Consider the following 3,787-nt stretch of genomic DNA (forward strand, 5'->3'; position numbering starts at 1 on the left):
TTAGCCGATTTTTTTAATATTACGTAGACGTTTGTATGAGACTCAAGCCGTTGAGACAAAAAATAATGATAAACATCAGCATTTTTTAATAAAAAAATGCATTGGACAAATGATAGTGAGTTAGTGGCTTAATAGTGAGAGAAGTTATTGTGAGAAAGCACAGGCTATATTTTTATTTACCTTTAATTTGGTGCAGAAATTATTCAGTAATATTAAGTAAAATACCAAATTATTGGTACAGAGCTTTTTAATTTAATTGGTACAGGACTTACGTGCCACGAAATCGGTGTTGTCTGATTTCCTAACATGGAATTTCGACTTTTATAACAAACTACCTACACTTCTCATACTTTCTTATAGTTCTTCATATCTGAAGAACGAACAGGTGTTTTTATTGAATAAATTCTATAAAAACTCAGAGAGTCTAATAAAACTAGCTGCAAAAATAAATGTAAAACATTTCGAAACGCCTTCTAAAATCGATAAATGACACAGGTAAAAACCTGTAATGCTCCGCGTTGTTAGCATAAATATTCTGAGTTTAACGGTTGTTCATTTCAAACATCTTGGCAGTTGACAGCGTGTTGACGTATTTAAAATTTTCATTCACATTTTTCATGTTGTTTAAAACCGTCCGTTTTTTCTGACCGTTGTACTAGAGACAAGTGGGGTACTTTTAAAATCGTGATTGTTGTTTCTTGTGTTAAGTATTTTTGTTATTGACATTATTAGTGAGCACTTCAAGATGGACAGGCTAGAATATATGAGAATGCTCTTGCAAAACAAGAGGCCTAACCTAGGGGCCAACCTCAAGCAAAAAATTGAGGATAGAAAAGAAGCATTTGCTTTAGACCGAAAAACAAAAAAGGATTTAAGAGATATTGGCAGACGAAACATAGATGTGAACATGAGTCCGTATATTACGCCAGCAAGTAAAAACGTAAAATTGCCTGTTATCAAACCCAGTCTGAATAACGATACAGTTAATAAACGACTGGAAATGTTGGCTAAGTGGAAAGCTGACAAAGCCAAAGCCAAAGAACAATCCACTAGGTCTAAGCCTATTTTTAAAGTGTCTACGGTAGTATCAGATCCCTCAACTAAATTAGAGAACGCAAACAGATTTATAAAGGGAAAGCTCATTGTTTCTACAACACAGAAATCAAAATTTGCTCCAGATAATTATAAATTTAAAGCCCCAAGCACGGTTAAAAACCTAGTTACGACTTTAGGTGACAAAACTGGCAGCAAGTCGGGTACTGTTCCTAAGAAGGTAAGACCTCATTTATGTCTCGTAAACACAAAACTTCTAGTTGCGTTGTGCTGAGTGTACGAATTTATTTATAATCTATCGCAATGACGAGTACACATAGTTATCCAAAGGAAAACCTATCCCCAAAAGTTGCAGAGTTTCGAAATCCGAATTAAAAATTGTGTGTAGTGCCTAAAAACTGACCAAAGATAAATTTCATTCAAGCTTCTTGCACGAATTCCATTCGAACTTCGAAGTCGTAAAATTAGAAGCCAGTTTTCTTCAAAATTGTTCCATTACTTTTCATTACTGCTTCTTGATTTCAACATATTGTAAGTACTATAAAAATGCTTTAATCTTGCATCTTATTTTTTATCATGGTTTTAGCTTTGTTTTAATTTATTCGTATATGCATACATGCATGCAACTGCCTGATAATTTAAATTAGAAATAATTGTAATAGACAAAGATCATTAACCAAGATACACCTTTAAACAATTCGAAAAAAAATAATTAAATACAAATTTATGGAGCTGCAATGGCGCATTCACAATTTTGTGAATAACCGTTTAGAAAATTATCAAAACATAGTTTATTATTATTACATTTTGATATTTTTTAAATTGTTTAATCCAGATTGAATAGATTTTTGGTTTGTATTTAAAAACACAAGATTGAAGACAAATTCTTTAAATATAATGCCAAAGCAAAACTGGGTAGGTCTTCACTATGAGTTCTTATTAGAAATAAATAGGTATACGTATTCAAATGCTAAAAAAAATTATTTTCTCATGTTGATCAGAAACAAAATTCGAATCGATGGTAATAACAATGGCCAACTTTGAAAACTTTTTTTTTTAATTTTCGTTTATCTGCAAACAAAATTAATCCTGGGAAGAAAGTATTAATATATCGGACTACTTACATAAGGATAACAAATAGAGAGGAACCAGAATTTGTTTTAATAAATCTCAATTAATTAAGAATCTCCTTTAATGTCTTTTTAATTTCCGTGAAATAATTTTTACTGGAATGCAAAAATCGATACACCTGCAGTAAGTGTGATTTGCAACTGCCCCATCTACATATACACTTTGTCAAATACTTGTTAATACTTTGTTAAATTAAAGCTTGAATTTAAAGTAATAAATAAGAAGAATACAAATTGAAGCAAAACTATGAGTTACGTTTTTCTAAATTTCGTAATATACCGTTTTCAATAACCTTTTTTGTTTCAGTTATCATTTACTATCATTATAATTTTTTTAGTACTGCCAGAAATGCCAGAAAAAGCTATTAAAACGACTTCTTGAAATTCTGATGTCAAACTTTTTATGGGTTTGTACTTGATTATAATAACAATTCAGGAAAATGACCGTTTTCTATCTTCAATAGATTTATGACCAACGATATAAATTCTTCAGCGGAACTGAATTCGAGTGTAACGAACTTCCAATGTGCGCAACATATTTGAAAAACTGCAGAAATTATCAAGACAAAACTAAAAAAAAAAACTAAATTTAGAGACTAAAGGCGAAGTCATAAAATTATCTGATAAATTCACATAATAGTTAATTAACTAACGTGTAAAAATATCACAGCTATTAATATATTTGAAAAATAATAATATATCTAATGAGCTTTTCAATTAACATGTTCCCTTCGGATTCGTAATAAACTGATTCGGCTCTTTATTTTGCAAATGTAAAATTTCAAAAATTATCGAAATATTCATGGTTTTCCTTATTGCTTAAAAAAGCAATTTAAGGGAATTTATTACAAGACGACGAAAATTAAGAAAGACATTAGACAAACGTTTAGAAACGCTGTTGTTATTTTCTTCCGTAAATTAAAATAATGGAAAAAATTGTTAAACTAGTTTTTTGTGGATTTCATTTTAACATTGGTAAATGTCATGTAAGATATTAAAAATATGAAAGAAAGAACACAAAGTTTACATTTTTGCAGGTTTCAAGCTTCAAATTTAGCTGTTGAACAAAAGTGATCACCTTCGATCAACCTTCGAACCATCAAGCAAATCGAATTAAATTGTACTTTAATACCGAATACCCAAAACATTCTGATGTAATTAGATACTCAAGACCAAAATGCAAGATGATGCCTTTCAGGAAAGAATAATGTTTTAATTGAAATGAGATTAAAACCATACGCAAATCGTATGATCTATTTTGACGTAAAATGCAATGCTCCCTTTAAAGAAGCGCACATAAGGAGGTGAAAACGGCATTATGAGCCAGTCTATATGAAAACAAGAGATTTTTAAATTCTGTTTGTTTTAGCAAAAATTGTATTCAACAATATTTTTAAAGCACAGCTCAATACAAAAATTATTTTAAAAAGGAGCACAGCAAAAAGTGAAAAAAAAACTTACATGAGAAATTCGAAAATCATAATTAATTGTGGCAATTCATTCACAAAGGCACTTCAACAACGGGTATAATGAAACTCGACGAAATAAAAACGTTTAAAACTTCCGGAAACCGACTGAATATTTTACAGTTTACTGATGATTAC

At 30.2% G+C, this 3,787-nt stretch overlaps 1 protein-coding gene across 8 annotated transcripts in view; it reads left to right on the forward strand.

The window, feature by feature from the left end:
- The first annotated feature begins 557 nt into the window (after positions 1–557).
- LOC109533423 (disks large-associated protein 5) overlaps positions 558–3,787 on the forward strand; it is a 9,912-nt gene continuing 6,682 nt past the window's right edge. For all 8 annotated transcript variants that reach the window (XM_048666141.1, XM_048666147.1, XM_048666148.1 and 5 more), the window contains exon 1: positions 558–1,273. In XM_048666141.1, coding sequence (XP_048522098.1) covers positions 746–1,273 — 528 coding nt within the window. In that variant the 5' untranslated portion in view covers positions 558–745. The remainder of the gene's footprint in view (positions 1,274–3,787) is intronic.

The sequence above is a fragment of the Dendroctonus ponderosae genome, unplaced genomic scaffold (assembly GCF_020466585.1).
Source record: "Dendroctonus ponderosae isolate FM_Combo_2020 unplaced genomic scaffold, Dpon_F_20191213v2 Dpon_F_20191213_4, whole genome shotgun sequence".
Taxonomy (NCBI): Eukaryota; Metazoa; Arthropoda; class Insecta; order Coleoptera; family Curculionidae; genus Dendroctonus; species Dendroctonus ponderosae.